General features: G+C 47.8%; 1 protein-coding gene across 1 annotated transcript in view; it reads right to left on the reverse strand.

The window, feature by feature from the left end:
- The window catches only part of GRIP2 (glutamate receptor interacting protein 2), a gene marked incomplete at its 5' end in the record, with an annotated part of 282,134 nt that extends 267,975 nt beyond the window's left edge, over positions 1-14,159 (reverse strand). The window contains one exon of the mRNA XM_084269642.1: positions 14,105-14,159. Coding sequence (XP_084125768.1) covers positions 14,105-14,159 — 55 coding nt within the window. The remainder of the gene's footprint in view (positions 1-14,104) is intronic.
- Positions 14,160-19,138: the final 4,979 nt, after the last annotated feature.

Genomic DNA, 19,138 nt, shown 5'->3' on the forward strand with positions numbered 1-19,138 from the left:
ACAGAGCCCAAACATGTTCTCTCCAGCTACTTTTCAACCCACCAAGAAGGAGCCTCCACAAATTGTGCCACCTGTGTGAAAGATCATTTTAAGACAGTTAACCCAAACCTGTTTGCAGAAATATAGTTCTTTCTCTTTCATCCTTGTTCCCTTCCCAGCAACTTCTATTGATTTCTGTACTGCCAAGTTAAGGCAGCTCTCATCTTTCACCTCCTCCAGTGCTGCTAACCACTCTGCCACTGACTATTCACTTGCTTCTCCTGGGACTGAGCATTAGCTTTAAGATTCGTTCCTCCACTCCCCCTTACCCGTCTAAAAAGACTTTCTTCTTTAATGAAAACAAACCAGAAAACCCCACTGATGTCATTTAAAGGGTCTCAGCCATTAACAGGAATAAAGAGGCAGATGAGAGCATTGGCAGTGACAGTCCCCACAGATCACATCACCTGTGGACACTGAGGTTCAGAAGAGGCAAGGAGCTGTCAGATCCTGCACACAATGCACACAGAGCAAACACATACCAGCTCTGAGAGGCCATGTCCTTCACCAAGCACACAGAGCTGCTCTTCTCCTGGGACCCATGGGAATGCATCCTGCAGGAATCTCCCAGCAAGCTTGCCCTTAAGAGGTTTTCTTCTAAGTCACTGCAGGCAGTCAGCCAGAGACCATATATATCCCTACCTTGAAGGAAAAAAAACAAGATGGAAGAGTGAAGAGACGATGCTCCCAAGGAGGAAGAAGACAGAGGCAGCACCACAGCGCTGCTCCCTGCCTCAGAGATCTGCCAGCCCTTCCACCACAGAAGAGAAGTTCGTGAGATTTGGATGTTTGGGCCTTTTTTTGTGGGCATGACTGCATGCACAATAAGGAGACTGACTGCTTCCTATTCCAAGCTGAAAGTAAGCAAAAGAACATTTAATCTAGAAACAGATTATTCATTCCCTATAGTGCCCTGTGTTCAGGATTAACACATAGCCCTGAGACAAGCTGCTACAAATATGTACTAACTCATCCTCCCAGCTCTTCACTAAGTTTATCTCACTGACAGCCCCAGGGGATCTCCCCAGTAGTCAAAAGCAAAGGATTTGGGCAAGATTATTTTAATGAGGGAGCCCCCACTCCTGGAGATACCAGATTGCCTAGAACACATAGAAAAGGCTGAACCTGCATCAGGAAAGCACCTTGGTACCAAGCAAGGAAAGAGCAATTTAGCATCACTAATTTCTGTAAAGCTGTCACAGTGCCTGACAGTTCGCCTTACTCTCTTCCTCCTTGCTTCTCTGCATCTCATTTGTTGCTAAAGCTTCAAGACCTCTGCTGCAAGGGTATGCAAATGAAGATGAGAACCCCCACACCCCTCCAGGAGTCTACACAGTGCAGCTGCAGTGACTGCTCTTGTCAAACCAGGATGAAAGGTAAGACAGGGTCCTCTGTGCCCAGACACCATGGGACCACCCACACTTTGCCCTGAGAACAAAGAAAAAGATTTTCAGTTGTTTGAGGTGGGGCTTTTGTTCTGTTTTAATGGAAGACAAGTGGAGAAAAAAAAATAATCCAGAGGCCAATCTCTGCTCCATCCCACAGGACTCCAATGAGACCTCTCAAGCCTGATGTAATCCTTACCTCTAGCAGCATCTCCCCTCTTGGCTTGTATGAGGCAGTACTGAAATGCAACCCAGGACCTTTATTTCTCTACATGGATGAATGAAGTGTCATCAAGATGACTAACAGCATCACACATACAAGTAAAGGTGACAACCTCTATAATCCAAATAAATACTCAGAGTAGCATCTGACTCCAGCGACAAAACAGCAGCCAAGGTTAATATAACTGCTGAAGTGAAAGCTCCGTACTGCCTTGTTCACAGTGGCAATAAAGTTGTTAAGCAAAGAAGTGTGTTACTTCATAGGCAACCTGAAGAGCATAGAACTGAATTTATTTTGCAGCCTCAGCAAGAGGTTTCACTCACCAAGACACAGCAGTTCAGCTGGCAGGATCACCGCCACCTCTACCTCGGTACAGAGATGACGGCATGTACCTAACCACATCTGAACGCCTGGCATTTCCTCACTCACCAGCAGCACACAGTACCCCCCTTCTCCTTAAAGGCAAAATGGTCTTGGTGAAAATACCTGAAGCTGTCAACTGACAATACGTGTGATTGAACTGATTTCCCAGCAGAGAGCAGCCCTCCCAGGGCTATCAGCAGCATCAGCAAGTTTTGCTGGGGCCAGAAAACAGCTATGGCTCAAAAACAAAAGCCAGTAATTACTAGATGCCAAGTTCATCTAACATTAATGAGGGGGGAAGTCAGTAGCACGGAAATCACCATAATTGTAGAATTTATTTGTTTTATCTTATTTTAATTCCTACATCTTCCAAAGACAAAGAGAGGATGGGGGAAAAGGGAAAAATAAAGAGAATTAATTCTCTTGACAAGACAAGAGTGCAGAAAACACCCAATCCTACTTGAATTTTAAATGGAAAGCTTCGTTATGTTTCTTCCCAATGGAAGGAGCCCGTGGGAGGATCAAGTGTAACTGGACAACACACAGTCTGTCCACCAAGAAGGGATGTTTTGTCCCAGTGTGGGGCTCACCCAGGCCCAGCACCAAAGAAGAGAAGCTCCCGATTCCAACAGAGGCCATCAGCATAGACTTGTTTTTACAGATAGAACTCTGACCATGCTCCAATCCCAGTTACTCCAGTGTCAATCCACAGCAGACACACTGGTTTCAGGAACGCCAGCAGACATTTACATGACGTGACTGCATTTGGGCTAAGACATGTATGCAGGAGCAGTACTCGGGCACATAGAGGTCATCACCAGTGTTCACTGGAACAGGAGACACATGGTTCCTCTGGGAAAAAGAGATCATTGTGGGGGGAAAAATACAGCAAGTTTTTGGCTGCCTGCAGACATCATGGAAGCCTTGCAGGCACAAGTCGCTGCTCTGAGCTTCAAGGGCTAGAACCAGCTTTTAAACAGAGATTGCTCCAATTCTGCAATGCAGAGCTCCAGAAATGCCCAATTCACTGTCCCAGGTCTTATCTACAAAGGCATCATTTCAGCAGAGCTATACCCTGATAATTATTCTACTACAGTTACACTTCTGTACATTCACTTTTGTTTCAAAATAAGGATTTTGTGCTATTGTAACGGAGCCAAGTAATTAACAATGTAGTTGGTTTTATTCCAAACCAGGACACACATAGCAAGTTCTACACAACTTTACCTACAGATGGAGATGACCTGGCATAGAGCACTTGCCCTGATGGAGAGCCCTCCTTTAACTATCCACCCAGCAAGGGCCTGGATATAGGTATAACTAAGCATCTTCCCTGCACCTGGGTCAACTTGAAAGATTCAAACAACAACAACAACAAAAAAAGAGGGGGAGCAATCGCCTGCCTCAGACTTGCCACACACCTTGGTTTAACATGAGCAGTCTTCATGTCAGTGCAAAGCAGAGCATCAGAGGACCTCTGGGTCAGCAGCTGCAGTCACAGCTCAGGACTGGAGCAGTTTCAAACATCATGTCCACTTCCTGGGAATTGCCTGTGGGCTTTGCTACTACGCTTGGCATGAGCCCATAGCAACACCAACAGGTTTGGAGAACAATAAGCATGGCCTGAATCCAGACAGATCTGGCAGTTCTTCTGACTCTGAAATTCTCCTGGCTCCCACAATTCACAGTTTCCATCAAGGTCCTCAGCTTCCTGAAAGGTTCCCCCACACTTTCCAGCCTTGGCACCTCTAAAGGAAGAGCATGCCAAACCACTGCAGCTGATGCACTTGCTCAGCACTGAGCATCATCCTCCAATATTGCTGATAAAAGCTCTTTAATGAGCAGCCCTACAGTGTTTAACAGCCTAAGTGAGGGCGAGTAGAACTGCTCAGTATCCATGCAATTTCATATGGCCAAATTCTGCAAACACAGGATCACATGCAGGTTATGAAATTTGGGCAACCACCTCAAAAGCAAAACAACGATCAATGTCTGTCTTTAGTCAGATTCTAATAAGGTTTTGGAGTCACTGTGTAAAACCCTTCTGGCTTCATCCCTAAGTTGTGCACAACTCAATCAGAGTAGATTTTATGGCTGCTGAAGTACAGGATCAAAAGCAGCAGCCCAAGCTCAGTGCAGCGTGACAGCCTGTGAGGAGGGGAGCAGCCAAGCGCAGCGCTCAGGTGCTACTAGTGCTCCCTCACTTGATGGGCACCAAATCCACATTAACATATCAGTGAACAAAAAAGACCCCATCAAAGTGTAGCAGGATTTGCTCTGGCTGTCCCATCAGTTTGATGAATGAACGTTATCCCATAAGCGTTACCATCTCAGACTTCAACGAATACTAATTCCCCACCACACTTTGCTAGAGGAGCAGAACCTCTATTTTTACTTTTTTTTTTTAAAAAAAGCAGTGGCCTGTATAACGAGTATTACCAACTAACAGAAGCCCATAAATCCCTGAGCACTCCACGTGCAAGGCCTCATGTCTGACAGCTTGGATGCACCATAAGAGCATCACACACAGGAACACAGTAATACGCTGCATTCAGACAGAGCAGCCCTTCAAATCCAGAGCAGTCCAATGGCACGCTATTTAAGTGACACCTACCCAGTTGAATTTCTTCACTGAAAATTAAGTGTCAGTAGACTAGATCATGTCATTGTAGGTTTGGAGAAAAGAACTCCATATGGCAACGTATTAGAACTGAACAGATTCAAGCTGGCACTGAAAGACAGTCCCAAGACACCCAGGTAAAGACAAAAACATCTTCCCCAAGTTGTGCGAGCCAGCACAGAGAGGACACAGGAACAGCCACAAAGCCACAGATGAAAGTGAAGAGTAGACTTATTTTCATTACCTTGCCAAGCTCACTGCTCCCCAAAGCAGCACCCAGAGGCACACAAGCAGGAACATGGGCACCACTGAGCTCGGACCTAGGGAATCACCAAACCTGCTGTGCTTACCGGTACATCAGAGGCTCTGTAGTTCACTGCTGTGTTTGGTCTTTCCGACAGCAGCCTCAGGCACATCTGACAGGCTACCTGTGTCTATCACAGGCCCAGGTCATCTAAACACAGATGTCCTACTTGGAACACACACAACACTAAACAATGATTAGAATACATCACTTTTGACACCCAGTCTGCAAGTCACTTGAGCCCACTTAGACTCCTCCACACAATTCTTTGGTTATTTTCGCATATTCCACCCTCTCACTCACTGAACCACTTCTGCTGGGGCTAACAAAGCTGAAGGCATCCCACTGGACTTCCAGGGTGTAGCACAGTAACATACAGAGGTACACCATACACACATATAGGAAGAGGAATACGCATCTCCTTAGTAATGCTTTGAATCAGGTGTCCCATTCATCCTGTCAGGGAATGAAACCACTCAGCCAGCCAGGCACCACCAGGAGAGTGTTTTGTCTGATACATTAAGTCCTGGAGATGCTTAATGTCAGTCTCTGTGCTGGCTGATTCATCAGTTGTGTTGAAGCAACATATACCTTCAAAAAAAAAAAAAAAAAAAAACCCACAAACCAAGGCAGCATTTATGGTGTCAAAGGAGGAACCAGCTCTCCGCCAATTGATCAAGATGTTCATTGGCATACAGCCATTACTCAGGAAAAAAAGCCATGAGGAACATTAATAACACAATTAAACTATGCTTAGTGACTTGGAAACAAAGCTATTGGGGTTGGCATGCCAGTGAAACACACTGTCAGAAGTTCTGCAGCTGCTAATCTCCTCTTCATACAAAAGGCAGATGAGCATGTTACCGTAGAGGCTAACCAAGCCCCAATATTTACACATTGTGCTTGTGGAAACATATGTTTGGGGCAGGTGCTTGTATAAGACTACAAAGCATGAGGAGCCAACCTGTGATAGGGGAGTGTCATCTCCTTCCAGTAACACATACGACACTGCTCCAGCTCACAGTACTCTGGGTTTGATAAGGTCATGGGGAAATTGCCCACATTGATCACACAATTATGGCTTGGGCTTTTTTAGCTTGAACTTCAATTTGATGTTGGGTTCATGACACCAATAACACCATTCTAATGTTCTCCTTTTTTTTTCCCCTCATATCAGTAACTATAGGTGGGGGTATCATAACTGCAAGAGAAGGTAGAGGGGCTTTATTCACTTCTGTCATCTACAGTCATTCTCCAAGTGCCAGTTGGTTTTCAAGCAGGCCAAATGGAATTATTAAAAGCAGTCACGGATTCCTTTAATATTCCCACTTGCTGAGGTACCTGAGGCTTGAGTCATTTCCTCCTCCCCCTGGAATACAATGCAGTTTTACAGTTACCACCTTGGTGGGCCTGTGCAGCTCAACAGCATCCCACCTTGGGAATCCACACAAGGTATTTATAGATCAAATAGCAAAGCCAGCTTGAGAAGTTCCAAAGCAGAAGCAGACATTTAAAGTTTCAACTGTTCTTCCTGTCAACACATCGATGTCCAAGACACCTTCTTTAAGTGGGGTAATTAACAGCATCGTGGTAAATCGGATGCAATTTCCTACTCTTAAGGTAACCTTAGCTGGAAGGACAGGATCAGATTTCCCCTAATCCACAGGTCCATGTTGTGGTTCTATATCATTAATATTACTATGCCATACAGTAACCTCAGTTCCAGTATCTACCAGCACAACACATTAAATGCCCCCAGATTGCCACTTGATAGCTAAAAGCAACATAGGTACATGAGTTATGTCCCATGGTAAGACACTTCTATGGCAGCACTTTTGGGGGACCTTCCAAACCTTCATTTCCTTTTTTTTGCATTGTCCAGGTAGCGCCTTGAGGTGGCAGGCAGGGATGGAGGCAGGTGGGCACAGGACTGGTGGTGGGGCAGCCAGCTTTATTTGCCTAGGAGCTGGCTTTTGCCATTGATAAAACGTTTCTGACTTTGTAATGCCATTTATTTCTGATCATGAGACAAGGGCTTGTACAAGATCATATTAACATAGAATATTAACACAGAATTGTAGGGGTTGGAAAGGACCTCCAGAGATTAAGTCCAAATCCCCTTTTCAAAGCAGGTTCCCTAGAAGATTACACGTTTGTTTCCTCATCACCTGTGATATGGCTCCTTTTGGTTTTGGCAGCTTTCCTTGAGTCATCACCCACACAGGTGGTCCAGAAGCTACAGCCCCAATACGCCATATTTACAGGAGTTACAGTCGCAGTATCCCGTATCTGCTAGGACACCTACACTAACAGCAGCATTTGTGGCTGCTGCTATGACTGAGGGGTTTAGCAAGGCAGGCACCCCTCTCAAAAGCTGCATTTTGATACTTCTCATTACTGCTACCCTGTCCAGATTGAATCCTGTAATCAACACGAGCCATTGCTGTTATCAAAATGTTCCCAGGCACGGCAGAGTAAGATAAGCAGTGCAGCAAGCAAAAAGCAGCCACTAATAAGCATTAGACTAATATACAGTAAGTCAAGCAAGGCCCATAGCTAGCAGAGAGGCCTAACAATTCATAGCTGAACAATAATAACAGCTATTAATTCAATCTAGCACATTCCAATTGCATCTGTTATCCGCCCAACACTGGACAGCAAAAAGGACTGTGATGGTATAACCCCAGCCAGCAACTAAGCACCACACATCCACTTGCTGACTCCCAGGTTTATTAGCAATATAGACCATCAACCATTCTTCAGCACCTTGCAACCCGTGGCACTGCTCTGCTTGAGTGGTAATTACTTCTTGTACAATTGCCTTTGCATCCTGTAGAGTCCTGACTTCCATTTTCAATTCTCATATTACTTTAACACAACAACTTCATGGTCAGTAGCTCTAAGGCCAGTAACTAATAGCCATCCCAATTTAACCACACACTAAAGAATCCAATGCTGCTTTCTCTGGCAATCCACATAGACATTTCAGTTGTCTAGGAGGGGGTAACCACCACCCTATTATCTACTTCCAGCCATTCTTCTGTTATTTTCCCATAACTGGTATTTAGAGTTCACTGGGAGTTGCCATGTGAAGTGCCGGATCTGTCCAAGAGGACTGAAGAGCTATCAGAGGAAGGAGGCAGCTGATCTCCAAGAGGATCTATGATTACAAAAGCTTTGAAGAGTCAGTGGATAGAAATAGGTCATCATAAGCTGCTTGAGTCTCCGAGGTTCCAGCACCTAAAAAGCCGAGAAATCCTTCAAACTGTGGAAGAACACCAGGATCAGGTGGTGGCCCTGAGGTTGGAGGCTCCTCTAAAGAGAGATGAGCTGGAACCATGGATGATCATGATTAAGGCATTTACAGATGTTCCTACTGTACAGATTATTCTGGTTGAAAACTTTAAGAAACATCAAATCAAGTCAGGGAAATTCTCTCAGATGACAGACACAACGGGAATCAAACTAACAAAATGAAGAAAGTTCAGTAATTGCTCGTTGCTGGAACTGCAAAGTATGATAGATTTTTACAGCATTTACAGTGCTGGATGGTGCTTTCAAGCTGATGGCCAAGGATCTCAGATCCCAGGTGGTTAGAGAAGCATGCATTACTGCAGCCCATCTTTCAACTGTTCTGGGAAAGAAGTTTGATCACAGTGCTGAAGCTATTAGCACGTACACTTTTTAATCTGGTTCCAACAGTACCAAAGTGATGGCAACTTCTGGGTGCACAACATCTGAAGATTCCCTATTCAGCATATCCCTTTGCCACAACCCATACCTTGAGCAACACGCAACCATACTTCAAAATCAGAAGCCATTAGAAGGTACTGCTTTGAATTTTTAGACCTGCTGTTACAAGAGTGGCAAAGACATAATTGGAAAGACAGACAGCAGTCTTGGTTGAAACCATCAAGAAGAGCATTCATGATGCCGATGCAGAAGAGTAAAGGCAGGAAGAGTTTATCTGGGTCTTAGAAATTGTTTTCCTAGTGAAGCCAAGACTCTGTACAATTCTCTTAAGCCTCCCTATCAAAGAGGCCTCCAGACTTATCCGAATTCTGTCAGCATCACATCTCTCCCTCTGTCAGACAGGTTATCCTCCTGCACACAGGAGAGCCTAATATCAGCTTCCGATCTTCTAATGGTCTGCAGCCAGCCCAGTAAGCATTACAGGCAGAGTTCCGGGCAGCAGCAAGAGCATTCCAAGTCCAGGACCTCTGCAAAGGTCTCACAGCCATGTTGGTGTTACCACCACCACAGATCCAGAGTCCTGCCATGCTACTGGACAGCCAGAGCCGGGTGCTTGTCAGCAGCTGGTCTACCCAATGACCTTACACTTCACTAGATCATATATGATAACAGCTTCAATACTTTCTGCTGGAAGAAGCCAGAGTAGAGCCAGAGCGGTGGCACAGCCTCAGCCAGGCAGTAGAGCTGGGTGTCCTGAAAGTTTTGACAACTACAGTTCCCACAGCAAACACAGGACTTGAGAGAGCGCCAGTGGATCCTGCCAATCACATCTAATGTGCGAGCCAGCACAGAGAGGACACAGGAACAGCCACAAAGCCACAGATGAAAGTGAAGAGTAGACTTATTTTCATTATCTCGCCAACCTCGCTGCTCCCCAAAGCAGCACCCAGAGGCACACAAGCAGGAGCACAGGCAACACAGAGCTCAGTCCATGCTAGAGGGTCACCAAACCTGCTGTGCCCACCAGTACATCAGGGGCTCTGTAGTTCACCGCTGTGTTTGGTCTTTCCCACAGCAGGGCAGCAGCCTCAGGCACATCTGACAGGGTACCTGTGTCTATCACAGACCCAGGTCATCTAAACACAGATGTCCTACTTGTCACACACAGAACACTCAGCAATGATGAGGATGATATATGTGTTCTTTGACACCCCGTCTGCAAGCCACATGAGAACATTTACAGTCCTCCTTGCCATTCTTCCATGATTTTCCCACATGAGCGACCGAATTATCTCTGATGTGGCAAGCACAGGAGCAAACACCTCATTTTAAGCAGCAGAACAGTTCAGTTGCTTTCGAGTCATGCACACCACGCAGTGTGCAGGATCAAAATGTTTATGGGGAAGTGAACAAAAGGCAATTTGCATTATTTTTAACAGTTACTCTATTTTCATTATTCTACACATGATGTGCCTATCACAAGAAACATGGAACATGGTCAATAAAAGACCTCCTGACTTTCTGCTAGACATGCAAAACCCCCAAGTTCCCATCTTATTGGCATGTTTCTCCTCAATGTGCGTGATTAAGAAGAATCCCATTTCCAGTCATAATTGTAGTTTCACAGCTATGGAGCAAAACATCCCAGAACATTGTTCTGAGGACAGAATAAAAAGCTGGTGTTTATAGCCCAGCTGTTATAAACCCCCTCAAGACAGGCTGCTGTGATATTTTTACCTTCCCATTATAAAAATTTAAATAGCTCTGCCAAAATCACCCCCCCACACACTAAATTTCCCCCAGGGTCCAACTCCTGCCAAAAATGTACCTGCAGCAAGATAAAGAAGGCAAGAAAGATCTTGCAAAAGGGTTTTTACTTTGCTGCACTCATCCTACAAGCCAACCTACACCAGGGAAGATGTTCCTGTCCCACACACACACCCCTCAGGACACCTCTGCCCATGGCTGCACAGCAGCAAAATGCCCCTATATGCTCCTACAGCTGTTTCCAAGGTAACCAGTGCGGCGCCGTATACAAGGGAGGAAGCAAACAGCAGCAACGCAACCCTGCAATATTGTCACTTTTTGGAGCGGGTCTGAATCGCCCTACCCCCCCACACACACACACTTTGCCCCTCTTTTCCAGCTGCCCCAGTAGTCACACAAAGGGTGGGTAACTCCACATCTTATACTCCCAATACATCAGCCTCTGTTAAGGTTTGGTGTTTGGAGGGGGTGGGGTTTTTTTAAATAAGCATCATATTGGAGTTTTAAGGTGAGAGTCAAGTTTTCTCGTTTTCAAGGAAAACCATCTGGGGGAGAAAGGGAATTTATATCAACAACCTAAATTTACACTCAAAGCCTGTATTCCCTCCCAGCAGAAGCAAAAAATGTCTCTGGTTTAGCAACGGGTGTCTGCCCACTGCTGTGACCCATGTTACACAAATCATAAGCATCTAGACAACACTTACTTTCATCAGTCAGGATAAAAGCATCTCCACTGCTCAGTCCACAGATATAGTTTATCCTTTCTAGGCATCCAATTTCCACATCCTCTCAGATGTGCCAAATTCCCCAGAGACATTCCCACCTGCCCACATGCAATCATGCTCCCAAAGCAGAAATTAGCCTTTGTTTCTTTCGCTACTGAAAACCTGGGAACAGCAAGAATACGGCCCAGATCCTGCAGTGCTCACCATGGAGAGCAGCACAAGGAGAAAAGCCAGGATGGTGAAGGGTCCAGCACAGCCAACTGGTTCTCTCCGCTGCCCTGATGGAAGGACAGCTATCAGGGAGGTAAAGCAGCACGAGATCTGGCCATGTAGCTCTGTGCACACAGCAATGGCCAGAACTACCAGGCTGTATGGTCTAACCTGTGCTCCCAGGTCCAGAACAACCCCACAGTTATGGAGAGAACCCTCTAACTTAGGAGTAACAGGGCTTTTATTAAAGCAGGCTGGAGGGAACATGTTAAGGATTTCCAAGCCATTAACATAAATGCTTTTTTTCCCCATGCATGAAGCAGAACAAGGAGCAGCACATCCCACGTACAACCCTCTCAGATTGTTGTTCCCCACCACATTTCAGAACGGAGTGCTTCCGCACACCGGTCAGGAGTCAGCCCCATCCCACAAGGGATAGAAATTTCAAGGCAAACACACATGAGGAAAATTGTTGTGGGTGGTGTTCTGAAACAGCAATCATACTTCAGCACACAGTTCATGTATCTCCTGCGTTTCCCCATGTGACTTACATGGCTGACCTTTTGAATACTGACTGTGATTAATGAAGCTTCCAACCCAGCACTGAATGGCTGCAAATTGCAAGAGATGCTCATCACATTAATATTCAGTAACCAAAATATACCACTCTTCTAATCACAAATGCTTTCCTGCTGAATGTCAGGGCATTTCCTTTGGAAGCTTGAGTACTGCAGTCTCCTCAGGGGAAGCTGGAGTGCTGTGGTCCTCAGAGGAAGTCACACTGATGGGACAGAGCACTTGCGTCTAGGGGAGAAGCTCCCCAGCTTAGAGATCTGAAACAAAACTGCCACACCTGCATAACCACAGGGATGCCAGGGAGGCAGGCAGAACTAATTTTGACCAAGGGAAGGTAGAAGTCAGGATAGAGGTTGGTTTGCAAACCTGAAATCTGAACTGAGCCCTGCAGAGGTTTCCTGGCAGTGTTACACAGGACATGATGTGAAGCCTTCTCTAGCATTCAGTTAAGCCCCGTATCATACCATAACACTGCAGCACTACAAAAGCATTACCAAACACCTACTTCTCCGCTACCCCTGCGGAGTTACTGTAACACAACCATCACACTGGTCGCCTTGAGGAATGAAGAAAGAAGTTTTCTACAAACTCAGCACATTCTTTAGCAGGCATACAGCTCCTCCTCACATAGCACGTCAACCCCAAGCCTCAGAGACTCAGACCACCAGATAAACCATTCTGTGATTAAACGGTAACTTCTAGATACCAACCACCCCTAACCCACCCATGGCAATAAATGCAGTGTCACTAGGGAAAATACCCCACGCACTCGAAGGGATGCACACCAGTCACAGGCTCACTGCAGTGCTGGGGCTGAAGTCAGAGGGGAGGGAAGATGAGGAGGAAAGGCATTACATAGACCCCAGAGACAAGAGCCAGTACATACACGTGAAGCCAGAGAGAAAGTAACCTGGCAAACACACTGTCCCAGTACAGCTGTACATCAAGAGGCTGCTGCTGCTGTAAGTGTTTTATAGACACACACATCCCTGGTCCAGCAGTGCAAGAGCATCCCTGTCAGCTGCAGCAGGGCAGCGTCACAGAGCACTGCACCATAACAGGGATGAATTCACACTGACAGGTCTCAGTGTGTCATACAGGGAATTGATTTACTCTTCTGTGGGACAAGATTTTTAACAGCTGTGTCTCAGGTGGCTGGAGTCTCTGGGCAGAAGCCCTGGTCCCAAAGGGATCAGACATCAGAAATAGATGGCGTTCTCCCAGAGCCGTGGGAGTAAAGAAGCAGCATCAGAAAGTCTCAACAGCCTAATGACTCTGTCCTGACACCTTACAGGGCACCTACAGCACCATTTCTCTCCATGCTGATTAACCAGTGTGACTGGAGAACTCCCTGTTTTTTTGCATTGCTCACATCAAATGATGCAACAGTGCCGCTTCCGAGACTCGGGAAGTCTGCTTGCGGGCGGACCATCGAGAGAGGCAACCAGGGGAAGGGATGCAAAAGGAAAACCTGCCATCAGCCACCTGCCCCAAAGCAACTGGGCTTGATGAGACACACATTCCTGCTTAGTTCTGCCCATCCCAGATCAGCTTCTCCACCTGAGTCCTATCAGAGCACATGAGAACCGCACTTCATTCCAGAGGCAAACTTTCCCCACCGCTCCCACCCCCATTCGTTTATAAACCCAGGAGCCGTGAGGTTCAAGCCCCCCTCACGCTGTACCACCTCGCGGGTGTCTCCTCTCGCCTTTTACAAGCTGCAGGTCCGGCATTTAGTTAACACCACACTCCTGAGCATGTAAACAAAATAACTCACAGTCACCGCGAGCGGCACAATAGGCATCACATCAAACCCTTTAACCCCCAGTTAGAGTTGGGCACTGGGAAAAAAAATTACCACTTGAAGACAGCAGCACTAGCGGCTTTGGAAAGTTAGAGCTGAGGTGCTGTAAGCCCCTCTGGATACCCAGAAAGGACCGCGCAGCCACCTCCCGCGCACGCTTGCCCCCACCGCTTAGAGAGGGATAATACACACAAAAAAAAGCAGCGGCCAGACAAGCCCGGGGATGGAAGGACAGATCTGCTGCAGCAAAGTTTACCGGCACGCAGAGCACCCCCCTCCACCCGCGGAGGAGCGGAACGCTGCCCACCCGCCCCCCAGGGAAGCATCCTCCCTCCGAGGAAAAAGAAAGAAAGAAAAGGCGATGGGGAAGGTAAATCCCCCTCGGCCGCACTCACCGTCGTCTTGCATCCGCTGCAGGCACAGGGCGAGGCTCTTCCTCCAGCCCGGCATCGCGGCGGGGGCAGCGCAGCCGCCCCCCGGGGCAGCGGCACGGCTCTAGGGGCCCGGGGGGGCCGGCGGGAGCGGCGCTGCCGAGCGCGGCCAGGCTCCCCGGCGCTTTATTGCCGGGCGGTGCATGCGGCGGCGGCGGGGCCGGGCGGGGGGAGCGGAGCGGAGCGGCACTGCCCGCCCCCGCCTGCGCACAGCCCCGCGGGGAGCAGCGCCGGGCCCCCCCCACCCCGCCCCGTCGCGCAGGTGCGCTCCCCGCCAGCCGCGGATGGCAAGAGCAAGCCCGGAGCGGGGCCGCGCTTCGGGAAGGATTCTATATTCGCTTGTATAGCTTATATATTCCCCCGGGGGGGCGGGGAGGGGGGTGTCTGCCCGGGCAGCACGGGCCCCCGTCTGCGCTCAGGCTCCGGGGTCTGGCCCCCACCGGCGTTCCTGCGGGTCAGGCTCGCCAGCGGACGGTGACCGCATCCACACCGCCCCCCCGCCCCCGCCTAACGTGGTGCTGCTTCCTCGTTAGGAGCCCTGGCACAGGTGAGCTGCCCCGGCCTGTGGCTGGGCGGGAGTTGGGCTCCCGGTAAATAAAGTTGCGCAAGGGTCAGGCCGACCTGTTTCCTCTGACACAGGCACCTGCACGAAGGGGACATGGGGGGGCCTGAAAAGCGCCTTTGTCGTTTCTTAATGTTCCAGAGGTTTCGGTGCCTTTGCATGGACACAAAGGAGATGTTTATTGCCTGTGCCGGGGTAGTCGTGGTTTTAATTTCCTGGGGGCAATATATCTCTGTGCTGACGAGCAGGGGTTTTTTTTGTTCTTCGTTAGGCCTTTTATTAGCTGGCTGGTAGGTCTCACTCCGCATCTCTGCCTCTCTTTGTGAGAGTGATAATATCGCGTGCAACATCCGCTACAAGCTGAAATAACACGGACTGAGCTCTCCTTGGGACAGCACGAGCTAACTCCGGTTTCAGACGGCTACTGCCCGACACCACCCCGACGGGACAGGGCAGCTGCAGTGCCAAATGGATACATCCATCTAGGCACATCCATATGGACTTCAGCTTAATTTTCAGAGCAACTTTTCTGTCCCCACTGGAATGAAGAGCAGCTGCTGTGGAGAGCCGAGCAGCCTGCTAAGCCCCAGAGCCTCACCCGCCGCGCTCTGCCCGCAGCTCGCATCTCAGAAGCATTTGCCATTTTGGGCGCTGGCAGCCAGGTTTGCAGGGCAGCCAAGTGTGACATAGCATATGCCAAGCCGGGCAGCAGGAGCCTGGAAACCTCTCCATTGCCTGGTGAAAACTGAAGCGGCTCAACCCAAAGGCACTCTGGAGAGAATCTGCTTGAAACAGTCTCCTGCAGCTCAGTGCCTCTGCAGGGAGAAAAAGGGTTTCTGCAGGAAGGGGCTGGAAGCAGAAACCTTCCCAAATCCATGACTTTAAGGGAATCTGAAGGGATGAGGATCCCAACTGAGGTACCTGAGTTAAATACCTATGGTTAAATTAGCTAAATATTGTTTTATTGCTCCCTCACAGGCTCTTCAAGAGCAAGGTGGGAGCTGGGCTGGGGAAGATCTGTTTTGAAGTTACTCTCAGTAGCACATTTTCCCAGCAAGTTAGGCTGGGATGATCATAACCCCACGAGAACAGCCCTCTTCATTTAAGATAAGGGTTTGCAGCGCTGCAGAGGGCAGACTGCGGCATGTGGCACCCAAGAACAGTGTGAGAGGTTCCCATCACAGCAAAGAGCTGACTCCCGTATTTTGCAACAGGGCATCACCCATCAGTTTGAAGGACAGAAACAGAAAGGTATTTTTGCCCATGTTTACCACCCAGAGAAGAAACATAAGATGAGATGGACTCCCTACCCAGCTAAGGCTTGTTTAAGAGCCCCTTTCATTACACCAAACATGGGACGTTGCTCCTTGGGGAGAACACAGCCCTCCATGATTTCATTGCAAATGTACCTGGTGTCTTCGGGACTCATGACAAATCACAGCTCCAGTGCTGGATCGGATCAGGGCACATCACATAACTTATAGGAAGCCAGTGATATGCACCAAGTGTCCTAGCTGACAGCAGAACTCTGCAGGTTTTAAGAGAAGGACTAAGCAGAAGCCAGCAGACATCCCAGTGGAAGGAGATAATGCTTGTTCAGTAGTTAAGGCCCAGCACACAGAGACAAGTGCTGCTGAGTTATGTGACTGACTCAACCACCCACCCAGGCAAATCACCTGCCCTTTCTGAGCCTTAGTTTCCTGGGCTGTAAATTATAATTGCTTGATGATTCTGGGTATTAGAAAAAGAATTCCCAGAAAAGTGATTATTATTGATCTAATATCGCTCTCAGGAAAAGTAATGAGAGTCAGAGGGAAACATGACATAGGAAGGGGTGTTTAGAAGTAAGGTCAAACCTACACTTTCCATTGCTAAAAGCTCATCTGGTTTTGCCGTTTACATGTGCTGATCTCATTAAAGACTCTCCCTTAAATCTCTTTGGACCATCAGGGCTACAACAGTACTACTTTTAAAGGACATTGTGCCACAGAAATAATTAAACGTTAAACTAGCAAGCACATTACTAGTTGAAAATGTAGCTCAGGGCTTTTAACAATTGAATTTGACACATACATTACTGCAGAAAGAGCCACAGCTAATGTGGTGAGATTTTCTCCAGCACATTACCCCGACTTCAGTACTCAAGCGGGAAACTCTGTGAGAGAAAACAAAACCACGCTGAAGGGCCAGCAGTGAATCCTCAAGCAGAATCAGTGTCCGGAATGCTATGTTACACCTGTGGGAGGGGTCACAGAGGGGCATGTCACGCAGCAGAAAGCCCATAGGAAACCTCAGGAGTGCATATCAATGCCCTGAACAACGTCTAATCTGTGTGACTGAGGTGTCCAGCTGCAGGATTTTAGGCAGCACGGTGACGGGGATATGGGCACAGCCTCAGAAAGCTCTGCTGTCCTCCCACCCAGCTGCCCCACCCTGCAGAAACTGTTATCACGCTAAATTTGCAAGGTAGGGAGTCCCCTTTGGCTACATGCCCTGGTACAGGGTTACCTGCTTTGATCAACTGGTGCCTTAACTGGGCCCTCGTGTAGTGGCTGTGTCACCAGCTGGAGGTCCCTGCCCCACTGAGGAACACACACACATGGCAACAAGCGTGCAAACCAGGCTCTTCACATCAGAGGGATCACCTGCACTCTGTATGCACAGGGTAGTGAGAGGAGGTTTCCAAGTACAAATCCCATTTTCCTGCAAGAGTTTAGGGAGAATGCCCAGACCTTTTAGCTTCCATTTTGATCTGTATGACTCCAGACATCTCCAGACAATTCTCGATCATAGGTTCCCTCACCTTGAAGGTCCCACAGTGAGGACGAGCTGACTCCCTGCAACCAGGAAAGTTAGTGGAATGAGAGAGTCTTCACTTTCAGCCCCAAACCAAGTGATTAAGAGTTGTCCTTTGATATTTCTGAGTCAAGAAGGATCTGGCACTTGGGAGACCCTTAGGACTAGTGTTCTGTCCTCCCACTGTTCTTCTACCATTGAGATCATGGAATTTAAAAATAATCCAGTCATGATAGAAGGATAAAGGCAATTTTGCTACCACCACCACCAGAGGTGAATTAATGACAACTTCACTTACTAATCCAACTTGGTCCTCTTTTGCCTTAAACACACACAGTGCAAACAGTTTACACACTTTGTTGCCTGCCTCTTGCTAGGAACTCCAGGGCATACATGCATGCTACGGACGTCTGCAGAAGCGCTCGTGTCCAGCTTGGTTTTGAAGGTCTGTGTGAAAGCTTCCTCAGGATGGCCAGCAGACAGCTTGGTCTGGGTTACCATGAAGATGCTGTTTGATCTGAACTGTTGTTTGGGAAACAGGGGAACTTAAAACCAAGCCTGAACATACTCAGCTACAATGCAAGAGCCACTTTTCTGGCTTGTGATTGAAGATGCTGTTGCTGGAAACATCTTCTTTCCCATCCAAACCCTTCAGTACCCCATCCCTCCCTTTTTTGCTTCCATTAATTCATCCCTTGCACACACCACCATCCCCTTAGACACACCCACAGAATCACTAATAAACATCACCCATGTCCACCACGTCCAAGCGTTCACCTACACAACTCACATAATCCTCTCGAGGAGGAGCAGTGCTTATCACCACTCAGCACTGTAAGTTAGTTCCCCATCCTGTCCCACTGCCATGTAAAGGTTTTCATTCCAGGCATTTGCTTAGCAGCAAGATTTGCCTCTGGCTATGTAAGGTTTCATCTCTGCTCCTCACTGCAAAGGTGCCTCAGGGAATTTTTACAAATCACTTTAATGCAAGAGTTATCAGGTACGGGATAGTCACTTGGCTCTGCACCTCCAAGAACCCCAGGTATCAGACTGATCTTTGCCTGAGAAAGTTTCCAGTTAGGATATGCTTCATGTTTTGCTTCAGTTTCCCAATTGGTAAATTTCTCTATGTGACAAAGGATCTCAAAGCCATCCCCACACTCCCAAACTGCATCTTTCTTGGTTATCAGCTGTGCAAGTACAAGAAGTTGCTCACCTGGGATTTATAACTTCTCCCAGGAATACGTTAGTGTCTTTTAACAACCATGGAAGAAATGCACAGCAGAAATACTTCTCTGCCATCTATTAAATTGACAGCAGGATCTGCCATGCCCAGAACTCTATTTACAACAACACTGGAAGGGAAGGGAGGACAAGATCAACCATCCCAGGAGCTCTGGACAGCCAGATGCAGGGCAGCAGCTGGCAGGTTTGACCCTGACCTGTTCGGTCCTGCTGATCCTACTCTATCCAGACCCCATGAACAAGGAGCTGTGCTAAACGGGTTTGGGAGGTGGATTTCAGTTGTTCATCAGTGGCAGATGACTCAGGTTGTGGAGACAGGCTTGGACCCACCCTTCATTCATGCCAGAGTCTCAGGCTCCCTTCTGAGCCTCCCTTAAATCAGAATTGCCATTAAG

Source organism: Gallinula chloropus (genome assembly GCF_964237585.1).
Source record: "Gallinula chloropus genome assembly, chromosome: 12".
Lineage (NCBI taxonomy): Eukaryota > Metazoa > Chordata > Aves > Gruiformes > Rallidae > Gallinula > Gallinula chloropus.